The following is a 16,743-nucleotide window of genomic DNA, read 5'->3' as shown; positions in this document are numbered from 1 at the left end:
AAGTTTGCAGTGTGCGTGAACGCGGCTCACCCAGTGAGACAGTGAAAACCGAGCGGGTGACCAAGGAGTGCTTCCAAGTGCTCCCCGCTGCCTTTCCTTGGTGACCAACAAAATGTCTACCCTGCCTGGTGATGCTTGTGGGTTGTGGTGGTGGCCTGTGGTGGCACATGGCTTGAGTCATAGACCAGACTGGTTTCTGCCCAGTGCTACATGGGTCTTCTCAAATGTCTAAATAGCCGTTCTTCTAGAACCCTGAAGCAGACACACGAGTGCCAGCAACACAACGGAGAAGAAAGCTCTTTTTAAGTGGATTTTTTTGCTTCCTTTTACAGTGTGGGGTTTGTCTTGATTGTTGGACGTCTTCCATTTACATTGGCTATAAGTTGATGAGGGGCCTGCCTACTTGATTGTTTTGGAAGAGGGTTTTGTGGGGCTGGGGACAGGAGGATGGAAGGCTTGAGAGCTCTAGAGGAAAGGTGGTGGGATTTTCTTTTCCCCTTTGGAATCAGTGCTCTTGGTTTGCTTTGGTTTGGTCTGGTACATCCTGTTTTCCTGGGAGGACGAGGAAGAAAGTAGCAGCTATGCAGGGAAAGGAGCTGAGACACTTCTCTCCCCGTATACTGAGAGCGAGCGGAAGGCAGGTGTCCAGAGAGGTGACCGAAGGCACCAGCACAGAGAGCCCTGAGCTTTACACTCACAGGTCTGAGGAGGGAGCCTCGCATCAGAGGAGGAGTGGAACGGAACAGAACCGTCGTCCCTGGAGCTGAGAGCCCCGGATAGCGGGGCCTTAGGGTGACTCAGTTGACGGCCACGTCTGACTGTACTTTACGGATAGACTCCAGTTCTGTGGATGGACAGCAGATCTGATGTTGGTAGAACACTGTCACTTAACATCGTGTCCCAGTAAAAAATAAATAGTCCGTCTGAAATCTCACTTCTCCCATGCAGTCTCCCCCCTTTTTTTTTAAATTGAGGGTAAATTCACATAACATAAAATGAACCATGTTGAAGTGTATAATTCAGTGGTTTAGTTTATTCACAGTGTTGTACAACCATCACCTAGTTCCAAAACATTTTATCACCCCCAAAAGGAAATCCCATACCCATTAGGTAGTCCTTGTCTGAGCCCAGCCCCTGGCAACCACTAACTACTTTCTGTCTTTATTTAACCTATTCTTACATTTACCTATTTGCCTATTCTGGATATTTCATATAAACGGAATCACGCAGTGTATAACCTTTTGTGTCTGGCTTCTTTCACATTGCATAGTGTTCTCCAGGTTCGTCCATGTTACAGCGTGTACCAGTCCTTAATTCCTTTTTATAGCTGAATGTTTAATTACATGGATATATGATGATTTGTTTATTTATTCATCTATTGATGGACATTTGGATTATATCCACGTTTGCACCTTTTGGCTATTGTAAATTGTACCCTATGAACATTCATGTCAAACTATTTGTTTGAATACCTGTTTTCAGTTCTTTTGGGTATATACTTAGGAGTAGGATTTCTGAGTCATATGGTAATTCTGTGTTTAACATTCCCACCAGCCCTATACAAGGGTTCTCATTTCTCCACAACCTGGCCAACACTCGCTATTTTCTGGTTGGCTTTTTTTTTTTTAATAGCCGCCCAACTGGGAGTGAAGTGGAATTTCACTGTGGTTTTGGTTTGCATTTCCCTGATGGGAAACGTTGAGCATCTTTTCCTGTGCTTGTCAGCCGTTTATCTGTCTTTTTTGGAGAACTGTCTGTTCAAGTCCTTCATCCATTTTTTAAATTGGATACTTTTATTTTGTTCTTTATGTATTCTGTGTGAGTTCTTTATATCTCCTTGATCCTAGACCTTTATCAGATACACATTTTGAGGATATTTTTATGTTTAATTTTGTAACCGTTCTGTAAGATCCTTGAGGTCAAGAACAACATCTTTGCTTCCTCTCTGACCCCACCCACAGGAAACTTGAAGAGGCAGCTCAGTAACATGTATTTGGTCGATTCAGTGATGCCCTGCTCTTTGAAACTGAATGCCATGTCCCCTTATCATGACTACCCTTTAATTTCAGATAATACTCACCCCACTGCTTTGTGTTAGAAGTTGACTTAATAGCAAGAACAAGTCAGTTGGTTAAAATTCAATCATCTTTTTGAAAAATAGAGTGGGTGGTATTTTTAGATAAGAGCAAATGGGCTAAGAACAGCTGCTCGTTACAAAGACAGGTTTAAGGTAAATCATCTCAGGAGTGTGTAGAGCAGCACCCACCCCGAGCTTCTGTCATTCCCTGTGCGTTTTTGCCCTTACAACATCTTACTATAATCTTTTGGCCGTTTATTCCCTGTGCCTCTTCCCAAAAGGACAGGACTGCAGCGTCCCTGGCTCATAATAAGTAGGCACTGGGTAAAATAATTTGTTGAATTAATGTTGTAATTTAGTTTCAGAAAACTATTGAGGCTCTCTGAGCTTTTCAGGCTTGTAAAAGATAGCTTTTAGGACATTCTAGGCCCAAGTGTCCTGCTGACATGTTGTCTTTTCCTCTCTTTTCCCCTCCCTGAGTTGCGTGGATTTAATAAGGGGCGTGGGTGTGTGTGGAGAGAGAAAGAGAGCATGTGCACTTGTTTAGAAACTGAAGTTAAAAAAGGAAAGAAGAAAGACAGGACTTCAGCCCAGCATTCTGAGAGAACACAAGTATTGAGATGGATTCATCCCGTGTGAATCCTCATTTAGAAATAACAAGTCACAGGTTATGGTCCATTCTTTCAGAGTCTCAGGTTTAACCATTCCCCTCCTCTGTTTACATCAGTGTCACTAAATTGACAACTGGCCAGTGTTCTTACCTTAAATGCAAAATGTGATATACTTTGATATTTTGGAATGGCAATGATCTATATGAATTAGGAGTCTGGGGGGTAAATGTTACTTCCCCCATTTTACACCCAAGGAAACTGGGGCTCAGGAGAACTAGAGATTTGCCTAAGACCGTGCAGCCAGAATTGAAGTCCAGGTTCATCTGGGTCTGTGGTGGGCACTTGCCCTTCAGACCATCCTTCCTACTCTCTCATAGGCATGTGTCTTGTCTTCTCCTGACGTTTAATAGTGTTGAGCTAAGAGATCTTAAAGAAAGATCAACGGTGAGCGGTAGAAAGCACCTACTGATGATGAACTGTATTGAGGTGATTTCACCATGTTTACCTTTAGGAAAAAGAACTGAGATTTCCACCTCCTCTCACATGCTGCTGAGGCACAGTGCCTCGGCAAGGACTGAAATAGACTAGATTTCCTCCTCTTTTTTAATATATAAATTTTAAGAGAAATGCATGTTTACTGTAAAAAGAATTCAGAAATTTAAAGATTCCCCTCATTTGCCTCAGTCCTGAAGCCCTTTCCAGAGGTAATGACCTTGTACGGTTTGGTGTGTGTTATTCTAGTCTTTACGTATTTATAGCCATGTCAGAGTATTTCTGTATATACATACACACATCATAATTTTAGGGCTTTTTTTTTTCTTTTTTTTAGAAAAACAGATCATACTTTGGGTATTTTCTGCAGCTTGCTTTTTTCCACTGAAAATATATTTATGTCTCACATTGTCTTCCCTCATTTGCAGAGATCCTACAGCAAAGAGCTGTTTGAAGAAGTAATTTCAAAGATGCGGAAGGCAGGGATCAAATCCACAATAGCGATAGAGAAGTTTAAACTCCTGGCCGAGAAGGTGGAGGAGATAGTGGCCAAGAATGCACGTGCAGAAATCGACTACAGTGACGCCCCAGATGAGTTCAGAGGCGAGTAGGCCCACTTTTTCATGCTGAATTTTTTTGATTTGAGTTAACTTGAAACAGGTAACATTAGAAGAGGGCATTCTGTGCTGTAGTTGCTTTTTGAGACCTTGGTCTGAATTGAAATTACATTTGCCTACTTTTAGTTCATATTGCAAATTGCAAGGGGAAAAAAAAAGTCCTAGCCTGATTTCAAACCAGGTAACAACCCTGAAGATTCTAAGGTCAGCCTTGCCTTTGCAAGTGGGGATTCACATCTTCAAAGAATTCTGAGAAGGCCTAGGAGGAAGGATTGATTCTAGCCTGCCACGTGCGCCACAGAGCCCAGCAGGGCCCACCACTGTGTCTGTCCCGCGGTCTTTTTCCTCTGTTCTTTCCTCCCAGCAGTAGCTGAAAGAAGGGGACTGTCCCCTCTACAAAAGGCGATGTATATGTCTTTATCTAACGCTGATTTCCTTCTAAGCTCAGGGGCCTGGTAGGGGCCATTTGGTTGCTGTTCCTGTGGTTATATTTTTCACCAATAGGAGGGGCTTTGTTTTGTTTTCTTTTTCAGTTGTAGGCCCTATTGTTAGATTAGTTTGCCTGCTTTGTGTCTGTAGACCCTCTGATGGACACCCTGATGACTGACCCCGTGCGGCTGCCCTCTGGCACCATCATGGACCGCTCCATCATCCTGCGGCACTTGCTGAACTCCCCCACGGACCCCTTCAACCGACAGACGCTGACCGAGAGCATGCTGGAACCAGGTAGAGGAGGGCACTGTGGGTCCTACGCCTGTACCAAGCAGGGGAGCCAAAATCATGTATCAGGGAGTAGTCAAAAGGGGGAAATGTATCAAATCTGGGCACTACATAGTTTTTGATACTTAGTGGAAAAGACACAAAACATTCTTTGCTCTGTTTTACTGTAGAATTCCAGTCCTTACTTTTCATGTCCTGTTTCTTCTTCAGTCTTCAGTTCAGTGAGGGAATGAATGGCCCTTTCTTTCCATTTATGCAGAACTACCAGCAGCACCTCTCAGGAAGAGCCCTCCCATCTGGGACATTAATCCTTTCCTTTTCTTTTCTCAGTGCCAGAACTGAAAGAACAGATTCACGCCTGGATGAGAGAGAAACAGAACAGTGATCATTAAACCGTCCCCCTTGCCCACCCTCTGCTGGAAGCAGCCAAGGCCGGAGAGCAAGCAGAAGCAGCAGCATCAGAGGTGCAAATGCTGTTCAAGTGTTGGAGGCCCAGAAGTGGCAAAATACACCCAGAGCCCACCCAGAGTGACCGAACGGTGGAGATGTGAAAGGACATGAGTAGGAAGAGGAGCCCAATTGCTGTATATATATTTAAGTGACAAACATGGTCAAAAGCTTGAGGGACACATTTTATGATTGCTTGTGTCACAGAGCGTGTCCTTCATATGTCACAATGCGGGGCTTTTACAGCGAAGTCTTTTAGTGATTGATGACAAATGGGTCTGGGCAGCATCTCCTTCATCTTTTTTTTTCCCCCTAAACCCAATATCCGTTGATTTTGATTGTGATTAGAGAACCTTGGACATTTTGCTGCTAAAGAATCTCCCCTCGCCCCCCTGCCCCTTCCTGATCCTACTTGCACTGCTGTGGATTTTTTTTAAGAGAAGCAAAACAAAAATAAATTCCTTTCCCTGGCCCTCCAAACATATATTCTGTGAGATAACTGTGCCTGCAACAAAGTGTTAACCCTGGGATCGTATTTTTATATCATATTCACATATTTGTTTTTTTAATTGGTGTTAGATGACATGATTAATAAAAAAGGCAAGATATTTTCAGAATTTGAATTTCAGTTTTTATTTTTTTTTCTTTTGAAATGTCCCTTTAAAATTTTTTAATTCTAAACAAAATGAAGAGGATCCTGTTGCTCTGGTCCTTGTAATAAGCCCACTGTTAGGAATCTTAAGAAACAGCTGCAGCAAAGGAAGCGTTTAAATACATCAGAATTTCGTGACTTATGGTTTCCAGGGGGAAATGGTGTTTTTAATGCTATGTGATAGTTTGAAACCTTTACAGTTATCCTACGAGGGTAAATAAATTCCTCAACTCTTAAGTCTGTGAGTTCGAGGCAGGGGTCATTTGTATGATGTGTCCTTTGGGGCTGGCCTTACCAAAGCAAAAAAGGGGTGCAAGAAATGTGGAAGTACGTCTGCTTGTAAAACACACACACAGAGACAAACACACCCACCCACGCACACGCACATAAACACAAGACTTTTTGTATTACTGCTCCCTCCTTACCATACTTGAATTCTTGAATTTCCTTTGGGGTAAAAAAGGATTTGAAACCATAAAGTGTTTTGAAGAAATTGAGTCTACAGAAACATTTCTTTTTTCTTTTCCTTTTTTCCCCCTCCACAGACAGTGTCCTCTGTTCAATTCCTAACGCAAACTACAATAAATGATGATACACATTCAGAAGGAATCTTCTTTGAGTCTCTTCTTTTTGTGGAAAACAAAGGGGTGGGTAAAGACCAAGAGCCAGACGGTTTGCGTGTGGCATATTACCTTTGCTGGAGTCAATTAGGAGTTGCTATTTTTAAAATAAACTTTTTGCATTCATGTCAGTCTTGATGCTCCATTTGGTTCCCGTGTCACTATTTGCTTGTTCCAGGGGGCTGAGCTCTGTCACGTTCGGTCTCTTTGGTTCTCAGGTTACTACCCTGTTACAAATATCTTTTCTCGCATTTAAAATTCTTACTCAAGTTCAACCCATCTCCTTAACGTTCTCTTAGGCACTGCTGTTTACTAAACCTTACCTAGCAGCTCATGGAATAATAGCAGTGTTTTTACAGCATTTACTGTGTGCCGAGCTATGCAAAGGCCTTTACGGTTACAGTTTCATTTTCTAAGAAGACGACACTATTATCTTTGGGTTTTCTTCATCAGGTCGGAGTGTGGGATGTGGAGAGGTTAGGTAACTTGCTCATGGTCACCTGGCCAGCTCATGAAATGAAAGAGCTGATGTCCAAACTCCAGAGCCCATGCCCTGAACCACGACTTATCTTGAGCACATTTGGACTAAATCAACGTTTTTCCCCCCAAAAGTAGAATCTATTCATGTTAACAAAAATTTTAGGCAATGTAGATAAAATCAAAATCACCCATAATCCCACCATGCAGGTAATTATTTTCTTTTTACCAATTTTATATACATTTGTTTTGATGTTTATTGGCTTCTGTGCCTAATTTTGTTTATCCATCTCATCAGTGTATGTTGTTTGTCTCCTCTCTATCCAGATTGCAAACTCTTCAGAGGCTCAGGTTCTGTCATATTACTTGCATGCCCGGTTCGTTCCTCATGAATGTAATAGGATGCTGCTTTGTCTCCAGATGTACTCATCATTTTGAATATTCAGAATTTGGAGGTTTCAAGGACCTTCTGCCGGGTAGGGCATGTCTCCTGCCTGTACTGTCTCCAGGGGGAAGATGTTTGGGGTTTCTGTTTTTATAGTTGAAGTGTTGCTATTTTATAGAAACTTGTGATCGCCTTTCTTCTGTAATTATGGATATTAAAATAAATCCCAAGATATTTTAAAAGTAGGTCTTGGCTACAAGGAAGATGGTCAAATAGGAAGGAGGATCTGAGATTGAGATGAGCAAAACAGAAATGATCCTTAAAAGAAAGATGATTAAAATAACTTGTTACACGTTTTGTGACTCACTATTGTGTGGGTTTTTAAAAGGAGTTGATGGAATATCGAAAAAATAGCTGAGCACATTATTTTGTTCACATTTTGTAACCTTTGGGTTTGGTACATAAAATAGTGAATTTCACAGTGTTTTGTTGGGGTGCCAAGAGGACATAAATAGGCCCTATCTGACCAGGTAAGTGTTTTGTTTGTTTGGGGGAGGTTTTGTTTTGGTTTTTGTTTGTTTTTTGATGGGGGTTCTGGGATTGAACCTAGGACTTTGCGTATGCTAAGCATACACCCTACCACTGAGCTACACCCTCCCCTGTGACCAGGTAAGTTTTTGATTGAAGAACACATCCATTGTATGAGCTTGACATGTTGGATTAGCTGGCGTTGGGCAGAAGGAAGCCATCCTTGGTTGATTAGTAATGTGCATTTCATGAGTATGTTATGTGTACAAGGCACTCTTTCATATATTAATTTGTTTAATTCTCTCAACAACTCTGTGAAGGGGATGTGGAACTGGCATACAGTCCAGGCCATCTGGGCTTCAGAGTCTGATCCTTTCACCACTCCTGCTGTGTGGCAGCGTAACGGCCCCTCAGTATCCGCAGGGGGTTGGTTGCAGGACCCCCGCAGATACCAAAATCTGCAGTTGCTCATATTCCTTAAATAAAATGATGTAGTGTTTGCATAGAACCTTCCCATATACTTTAAATCATCCCTAATACAATGTAAATGCTATGTAAATAGTTGTAAATACAATGGAAATAGTTGATGGCATGTGACAAAGTCAAATTTTGCTTTTTGGAACTTGCTGGATTTTTGATTATTTAATATTTTTGAACCATGGTTGGTAGAATATGTGGATACAGAACCCACGTATGCAGAGGGCCAACTGTCTTCCAGAATGGCCAAGGAGATAAGGAGAAGCAGCACAGCATTCCAGAAGGGGCTTTGGCCTTGGGGTCAGCGCTAGACTCAGCCCTCATTTTATTGTATTGTATTTTTTTATTTTATTTTTCAGTTTTAAGTTTTATTAGGTAGAACTATTACAATTTGACTGCACATGTACAATATATTGCATGTAAATACATATATACAATATACTGAACGTATTTTTTAAATTTACATATATGTACTGTTCAGTGTTTCTAAGAACAGTTTAGAGCTTTAGCTTTTAAACTTACATAGTTGTCAAAGGAATAAAGCCAGCCACAAAATAAGAAGCAACAGAACACAGTAATCTAATCATAAAAGACAGTCAAATATGCTTATTTATATTCAAGAAATAAATCATCTTAAGTTATAAATAATTAGGTCATTTGTATCCCCGTTTTTTTAGATTCCACATGTCATACGGCGTTTTTCTTTCTCTTTCCGGCCCACTTCCCTTAGAATGATGATCTCCAGGTCCATCCATGTTGCTGCAAATGGCATTATTTTGTTTGTTCTTATGGCTGAGTAGTATTCCATTGTGTATATATACATATACCACATCTTCTTTGTCCAGGCTTCTGTTGATGGACATTTGGGATGTTTTCATGTCTTGGCTATTGTAATCAACCCTCGTATTAAATGGTTAAGTAACTTAAGTTGCACAGATTTCATTACCAGCCACTCTCTGTTGACCCCCAAATTTGTATCTCCAGCCCAGACCTCTCTTCTGTACTGCAGACACTGGACACCTCAGATGACTAAAAGGCCCTTGGGATTAACGTATACAAATGAAGTTCCTTTTGCTTCATCCCAACAGATTTAACTACCATCTATCATGGTTCTGGGGTGGGCTGAGCTCAGCAAGGCAGTTCTCACTCAGGGACTCATGGCCATTGCAGTCATGGTGGCTGAGGGTGGAGTCATTGTAAAGGCTTCCTCATTCCCACCGGGCTGTTGGCTGAAACACCTACACTTGGCCTCTCTGGGGTTTTTGGCTTCACATACGAGGTTCTAAGAGTTAACACTCCAGGAGGACCAGGCAGAGGCTGGTCTTTTATGACCTAGCGCCCTCAGAAGTCATATACTGTCACTTCTGCTGCAGTCACAGGCCTGCTCAGGTTCAAGAGGAGCCCACCTCTCAATGGGAGGAATTTCAGTATCACATTTTAAGAATAGCATGTGGATGGAAGACCTCATTGCAGCCATCTTAGAAAATGCAATCATCCACGCAGTTTTCTCCCTTTCATAAAATGTCAGTCCTGATCTCTGTTTTCTTGCCCCTTTTCTGGCTGTCTTGTAGGCATTCTTTTGTATCTTCTAGAACTTACTCCCTAGTCAGTTTTAGACATTGGGACTGTCTTCTCCCAATCTATTATCTCTCTGACAGTTTTGTTACTATCTCCTTTATTTGAATGGAAGTTCTGAATTTTAGTATTGTTACATCTACCTGTATTTTTATTTATGGGTTTTTGGAGGTTAAATTCACATAACATACAACTAACCATCTTAACATGTACAATTCAGTGGTACTTAGTGTGTTCACAGTGTTGAGCAATGACCAGCTTTCTCAAGTTTCAAAACCATAAATGTGATTTCAGAGCTTTACATTTTTAAAATTTAATCTTTTGAATAGAAAATATGTGCAGACAGTTCAAAATGCAAGAAATACCAAAGCATTTTGAGAGAAAGGACTGCCTCCTTCCTACCCGAGTCCTCCAGCCTCCCAAGGTCCCACCCCTGTTACCAGTTTTCTACAGGAATGGTATTTCTACATTGTCTGCTTCTTGCTTTTTTTTCCCACAAAATATACCTTGGAATCCATTTTGTTTTCTTTCAACAGCACAAATACTCTATTATTACCTAGACATCTATTGATAGCACCTGTGCTGACTGCAGTCTGGGTTACCTCAAACAGTGCTACAGTGAGCAACTTTGTAAATAAGTCATCTTGTACATGTGCAAACATATGTTAAGATGTATTCCTAGCAATGAAATTGGAGGGTCAAGGAGTTTATACAGTTTTAATTTTGCTGTATATTGTCAAACTGTCCTCCACTGGGGAGGTGCCATTCACATTCTCACCAGTATGTTTGAGAAAATCTTCTGAGGGATGGTCAGGGAAGGTATCTCTGAAAAAGTATCCTTTAAAAATCTTGAAAGTAATGGAGAGAGGCCTTCAAAGATCTGTGGGAAGAGTGGTCCAGGCAGTGGAAACAAGCAAATGCAGAAGCTACTGCTGGAGTTCTCGTGGTATGTTTAAGGACTAGCCAGGAGGCCAGTGTGCTGGAGGGAAGGGAGCAAGGCTGTGGGTAGTGGGAGATGCGGTCAGGGAAACTGAGTGGTGTGGAAAGATAATGGCTACATGTGACAGACTGTTGTAAAAGCTGTGCTTGTACCTTGAGTGAGACGGGTTGCTCTTGGAAGGTGTGAGCAGAAGAGTGACATTACCCAACATTCATTTCACTATGGGAAACAGCTTGAGAGGGGATGGCCAGAAGTAAAAACACGGAAATGAGGGGACCATGTGGAAGGCCACTGCAGCAATTCAGGAAAGAGTGATGAGTGATGGAAACTTAGACCAGGGCAATGGCAACAGAGGTGTACAGTGTGGAGATTTGGGAAATATTTTGAAGATAGAGTCAAAAGGAGTTGTCGATGGACTGGATGTGATAATGAGAGAAAGAGGAGGTTAAATTTGGCCCTAAATGTTTGCCTTAAACAACCTGAGAGATAAGAGTTGCTGGTTACTGACAAGGTGAAGACAATAAAAGAGCAATCTGTAGATAGGAGAATTCAGTTGCTTCATTTTGTTCATTTTATTTTATTTTATTATTTTGGTTAATGGAGGTACCGGGGACTGAACCCAGGATCTCATGCATGCGCTCTACCACCCTCCCCCCTGTTCATTTTAAATTGAAGATGACTTTAGTCATGCAAAGGGTTATGTCAAACACATAACTGGATATTTGAGCCTAGAGTTCACGGCAGAGGTCCAGATTAGAGACGTGAATTTGGGAATCATTCCTATACTTTGCAAATGCTAGATTGTCTTATCTATGAGCTTAGTAAGTATCTTTTATTTTGTTTTAAGTATTCCACTATAAAGATTTTAATTTTTTATTAAATTTAAATGTTTAAATTTTTCTCAGTAATGGTTTTGTGCATTCATTAGGTTATTTCCTAATTACTTTAGTGTTCACATAGTTTTATAATGGAAAGGCTACCTTTTCTATTATATTGTCTAGTTGGATATTATTGGTGGGCAGATATGTTTTTTTGAAATTTATCTTTTATCCAGCAATCTTATTATTTCTATTAATTGTGGGATTCTGATGGGATATCCTATATAGATAAATGTATCTGCAAATAAAGACAGTTTTGCCTTTTCCTCTAATTTTTGTACTACTTATTTTTCCTATTATGTTGGCAAGGGCTTTCAGTACTCTGTTGAACAGAAAAAGTCATACTAGCCATCTTTGCTTTTTTCCAGAGCTAAATGGGAAAGCATATAAAGATTTTTTTTATTATTATTATTTTAATTGATGTATAGTCAGTTTACAATATCGCATCAATTATAAAGATTTTTTAGTCATGTGACCATTGTAGGTTTTGGGGAGATAGCCTTTATTAAGTTAGCAGTTTCCTTCTATTTTTTTTTTTATTTTAAGAAAATTTCTATGTTAAATTGATGTTGAAAGTTACCAAGGATTTTCTTTTTCAATTCATGTGATTTTTTTCATCCCTAGACTATTATTGCTGAGAATTACACCTTTAAACATTCTTATCTTAAACCAGTCTTGCATTCCTGCATGATTAGTTTCAGCTAATTAATATTTTATTTAGGATTTTTGCTCTCATTAGCAAAGATGACATGAACCCATGCTTTTCTTTTCTACATTTCATTCTCATCCAGTTTTGGAATTAAAGAATTTACCTGCTTCAAAAGTTAGTTGAGGATATTTTACTCATTGGGTAAATATTTTGAAGATATTTCAGAGTATCTTTATGTGACAAATACTGTTCCAGATGCTGGAAAACAAAAATCCTTTTGTCATGGAATTTATGTTCCAGTAAGAGCAGACAGAAAATAATCAAGATAAGTAAGTAAAGTATATAGTATGATGGATGGTAGTAAATGCCAAAGAGAAAAGTGAAATAGGGAAGAGGAAGGTGAGTGGATTTCAGTTTTATTTAGGGTAGACAGGAAAGACCACTAAGAAGATGATATTTGATCTTTCCCCTTTTTGATTTTCTGGAACAAACTTAGATGATAGGGATCATGGATACTCTGAAAGACTGCTGGAACCCTCCTAAAACAATCTAAACCTGGCGCTTTTTTGTTATGGGAAATAGGGCCAGTGGAGCGATCTCAGGAACATTTCAGTTTCTTTTTTTGTTTTATTGTAGACAGAGAATTGAACATAATATTCCCTTTTGTTATATTTATGTTGAGTTATTTCCCCTTTTTTATTATGAATTATATTCATTTATCTCTTTTCTGTTTTTCTTTATGATTCATGCCAGATGTTTCTCTAGTTTATTAATTTTTTTCAAAGAACCAGCTATTGTGTTTCTTTTTGAAGCATGATATACATATAGAAAAGTGCACATAGCCTAAGTCATCATCGTACGGCTCATGACCTTTCATGGACACCGCCACGCACTCAGCACCTGATCACGAATGAGCATCACCGGGACCCCAGACCCCCTCCTGCTCTCTTCCAGGTACTGTTCTCTCCGAAGACCCTGACAGTAACCACCATACTGACAAAAACTAACTTTTGATTTGGTTAATTTTGTTTACTGTATTCTTTGTTCTTAACCTTTTTATTCCCTCTCTTTCTTTGGGTTTAGTTTTGTTTATATTTTCTGTCTTATTTTCTGTTAAAAGTATTTAAAGTTTTACGTTTTCCAACAGGACTGTTTTACCTGTATTCTGCCAGTTTGGACATGGAGTGTTTATATTGTTCCTTTCTTTCTTTTATGATCCCTTTTGTGATTTTATATTTAAGTGTGATTTAGTAGTATTTTTAAAACTTCTAGATACATATCCATAGTTACATTTAAATCCATTTAAAATTCATGTCTCATTTGATTACATTGGGCTCTGAAAACAATTGTCAGAATGATGCTGATTCTTGGGAGTCTATCAACGCTTCCCTGAGGCCTTGTATACGATTAAGTTTTGTAACTTCCATGTGTTTCAGTGTGTATTCCCTGTTTATCAGGTGTGAAATTCTATATGCATTTATTAACCCCAGCTTATTAATTGTGTTATTTTTATTTTCTCTATTTTTATTTACCTTTTTGTCTAGTTCCTGGTGGATCTATTTATTTCTGAAACTGTATGATAAAATCTGTTTCCAATTGTTGACCTACCTATTTCTCTCTGTGGTTTTATCAGTAATTGCTTTATATCTTTTGAGGTTATGTTGTAAGGAAGAGATACTCATTATTAGATTTTCTTGATTATCTTTCCTTTTGCCATCTTTTTGTCTCTTGTGAAGTTTTTCCGATTAATTTCTATCTTATCTAATATTAAAACTGCTAATACAATGTTCTTTTGGTTGATAAGTTTGCCTAGGACGTCTTTCTTTTTCCTTGTTTTTCCTCCCTACTTTTTTATTATGAAATACTACACCCACTCAGAAAATACATAAAACATAGATGTACAACTTAATGAATTATTATAATGTTTATACTTGTGTAACTACCACTCAAAGAAACAGACCACATCCAACGTCCTAGAAGCCAATTTAGTGCTTGTTCCCAATCACAATACTCCTAACCCCCGTCCAAAGGTAAGCGTTACCATGATTTGTATGATAATCACTTCCTTTCTTTTCTTTATGGTTTTGTCACCTAGGTACAAATCCCTGAACACTATAGTTTAATTTTATCTGTTTTGAAATTTTATATTAACATATTTATATTTAAATCTGACTTTTCTTGATCAACATTACATCAGAAGAATGTGTAGGCAGTGTTTCTGCATTACCTATGATTCACTCTTTTTCAGTGCTATAAATATTTCATTGTATAAATATACCAAGATTTTTTTTTATCCATTTTACTGCAGTTGGACGCTTGGGTTGTTACCAGTTTGGAACTATTACAAATATTGTGGCTATGAACATTCTTGAATATGTTTCAGGGTACATTTGATGTTGGATTTTGGATCTTGGATTTTGTCAAATGCATTTTCTGCCTCTATTGAGATGTTAATATAGTTTTTTATTTTAGGCTGTTAATATGGTGAATTACACTGACTAATTTTGAATGTTAAACAAATCTTGCAATCCTGGGAGAAATCCTACTAGGACATCATGTATTATTCTTTTTATATATTGTTTGACTCAGTTTGCCAAAATTCTGTTAAAAATTTTTACATCTCTCTATATCTAATATTTTCATCATAAGGGACATTGGTTTATAGTTTTTCTTTTCTTGTTGACATCTTTTTCTGGTTGTAGTAACTTCCCCTCTTTCTTTTTCTCTGCATTTGAGATGCCAATTTTCAAAATGACTATGTTGCATAATTCAATAATTCAGCATTATAACCTATAATTCTATCTGTCTCTCTCTCTCCCCATACACGCACACACACACACACACACACACATACTTTTTTAATGTTTCCCCTCCTAGTCCCTTCTTGGTATCTTTTGGTGGAGTTTCTCAGTCTGATCTTCTTAATTCATTAATTCCTTCTTGGTATGCATTTTCCTATTGAACCCTATATCTCCAATTTTTTTTTAATTTTGCAAAATTTTAACAGTTTATTAGTCTTACTTTTCAGTAAAATATTCACATAATGTCCAAAGAATGAAATGATAGCGATGTAGCTGACTACCTTGATTTATTCCACATAAATATTTAAAATCTAAAAGCCTCAGGGGATCATCAGACTGAGTAGAAATTTGATTATTCAAAGCAAATATTGCTTTACTATTGTCATTAAAGTCCAGTCAATAATATGACCAATAATCTCCAATGGTAAACAAAATGCTTGCAGAGTTGTTTTTTACAGGATGTTTCAGCAAGCCATTATCAGTCAATCCAAGAAGAATATATTATTGAACTGCTTTGGACAAAGTTTCTTGACCTCTTCATTTACTTCAATTAGGCTTGCATTTTTTATTCAGAATAAAATACACCTCCTGCTGACCAGAATTTTTCCCAACCACTCAATAACACTCATGGCTTTCACGGTGATTTCTTTATCTTCATCCCCTCTAGTGAAATCACTGTTGCTATCACCTAGAATCTTCATTTAATCCAGATGAACAGACATTAAGTGACACACTGGGTGTTTTTCCTTGTATGAATTGTACTTTCCTTCTGCTAAATTCACATGGTTGAAGTACAAAAACTGGGCTTCTTTCTCAGACCCAGATACTCTTTCGTTGATGTTAAATTGCTCACAAATGTCAGATGCCAGCACTGTGAGCTGGGGCCCAACAGTGCTGTCCAGGCTTTGGCAAAATTCCAGCATAGGCTGTATGGAGGCATCAGTCATAAAGCACACAGCTGCACTCTTGGCCTTATAAACAGTTCAATGCGGTGCTTCAAAAGTGTGGTCTGTATTTACAAAATTTGGAGGAATCTGCATTTTTCTGGATCGTTAAGATTCAAGAATCTGATAAAATTCCCAGCATTTCTGCCCTAATTGGAGAATCCATTCCCGCCAGCTCAGGTTCACCATGCCTTGGAAGTAGGGATATGGTGAGGTACATGTATAAAATTCTCACGTTGTCTTTTTCTAATCCACTCCAGATGAGTTGATCGTTATAGGGAAAAGCTGTGTACTTGGCTATACTCAGACTTTCTTCTATTCTGTTAATAAAGGACTGGGTTTTCAAGTAAGTCATTTTATCCAATGAGAGGAAGCTGATTGCACCAAAAAATGTCAGGTAGATCGCGACACTTGCAAATACCGACGGAAGACTTTCCCTCATCCTTGTTTTAGGAGCTTGACACCACGAGCTTCCGTGGCTCTCAGAAACGTGCCATTAAAAAGCTTGAACGTGCTGTAGGACTGTTGGAGCACTGAGCTATGAAACTCGTCCAGCAACTCCTCCTCTTGGTATTCTACAACTTGTTTTCCATCTTTCTTTTCAATTACAGAGTTCCAAACACCTTACAAAGTTTAATAAACATGACCATCCAGAAATTTTCTTCTGCTTCACTGAGGACCGGTCTGTTCTGTGTATGTAAAGGTTTTTCAGGTTTTGATGGACTAAAAGGTCCTCTCCCTTGCGCGGCCCGAAGCTCGGGTTGTAGATGAAGTTCAGCAGCATCAGTGGAAACCACTTCTCCTGGGCTGTCCCAGCCCCTGCTCCGGCCCTGGTCACCACTGCTGCCACCAT

General features: G+C 39.2%; 1 protein-coding gene and 1 pseudogene across 3 annotated transcripts in view; one reads left to right on the top strand and one right to left on the bottom strand.

Annotated features, from left to right (window-relative positions):
* UBE4B (ubiquitination factor E4B) overlaps window positions 1-6,225 on the top strand; it is a 109,096-nt gene extending 102,871 nt beyond the window's left edge. For 2 of the 3 annotated variants that reach the window (XM_010957575.3, XM_074377461.1), the window contains 3 exons: window positions 3,609-3,783; window positions 4,377-4,523; window positions 4,848-6,225. In XM_010957575.3, coding sequence (XP_010955877.1) covers window positions 3,609-3,783; window positions 4,377-4,523; window positions 4,848-4,909 — 384 coding nt within the window. In that variant the 3' untranslated portion in view covers window positions 4,910-6,225. The remainder of the gene's footprint in view (window positions 1-3,608; window positions 3,784-4,376; window positions 4,524-4,847) is intronic. The other variant, XM_010957576.3, reaches the window with a different exon arrangement.
* Window positions 6,226-14,650: 8,425 nt separating this feature from the next.
* On the bottom strand, window positions 14,651-16,743 carry LOC105071162 (vacuolar fusion protein CCZ1 homolog pseudogene; annotated as a pseudogene).

Source organism: Camelus bactrianus, chromosome 13 (genome assembly GCF_048773025.1).
Source record: "Camelus bactrianus isolate YW-2024 breed Bactrian camel chromosome 13, ASM4877302v1, whole genome shotgun sequence".
NCBI classification, from domain to species: Eukaryota; Metazoa; Chordata; class Mammalia; order Artiodactyla; family Camelidae; genus Camelus; species Camelus bactrianus.
Note: the sequence above shows the minus strand (reverse complement) of the source record. Positions and strands in the feature narration are given on the sequence as shown.